Source organism: Chiloscyllium plagiosum, chromosome 42 (genome assembly GCF_004010195.1).
Source record: "Chiloscyllium plagiosum isolate BGI_BamShark_2017 chromosome 42, ASM401019v2, whole genome shotgun sequence".
NCBI lineage: Eukaryota > Metazoa > Chordata > Chondrichthyes > Orectolobiformes > Hemiscylliidae > Chiloscyllium > Chiloscyllium plagiosum.
Genome location: NC_057751.1, coordinates 1,296,800 through 1,297,052, shown reverse-complemented (window position 1 = coordinate 1,297,052; position 253 = coordinate 1,296,800). Strand labels below are relative to the sequence as shown.

Below are 253 nucleotides of genomic sequence, written 5' to 3'. Positions count from 1 at the left end.
TGCTCCGGGATCCACTCGGCAGGATCCCGTCTCCTCTGGGATCCCGTCTCCTCTGGGATCCACTCGAAAGGATCCCGTCTCCTCTGGGATCCCGTCTCCTCTGGGATCCACTCGGCAGGATCCCGTCTCCTCTGAGATCCAGTCTCCTCTGGGATCCACTCGGCAGGATCCCATTTCCTCTGGGATCCCCTCGGCAGGATCCCGTCTCCTCTGGGATCCCCTCGGCAGGATCCCATCTCCTCTGGGATCCCCT

The 253-nt window shown here is 62.8% G+C and overlaps 1 protein-coding gene across 1 annotated transcript in view; it reads right to left on the bottom strand.

Moving 5' to 3' along the window:
* Positions 1-253, bottom strand: part of LOC122542964 (adhesion G protein-coupled receptor A2-like) — a 95,187-nt gene that overhangs the window by 28,388 nt on the left and 66,546 nt on the right. The window contains exon 4 of the mRNA XM_043681106.1: positions 16-251. Coding sequence (XP_043537041.1) covers positions 16-251 — 236 coding nt within the window. The remainder of the gene's footprint in view (positions 1-15; positions 252-253) is intronic.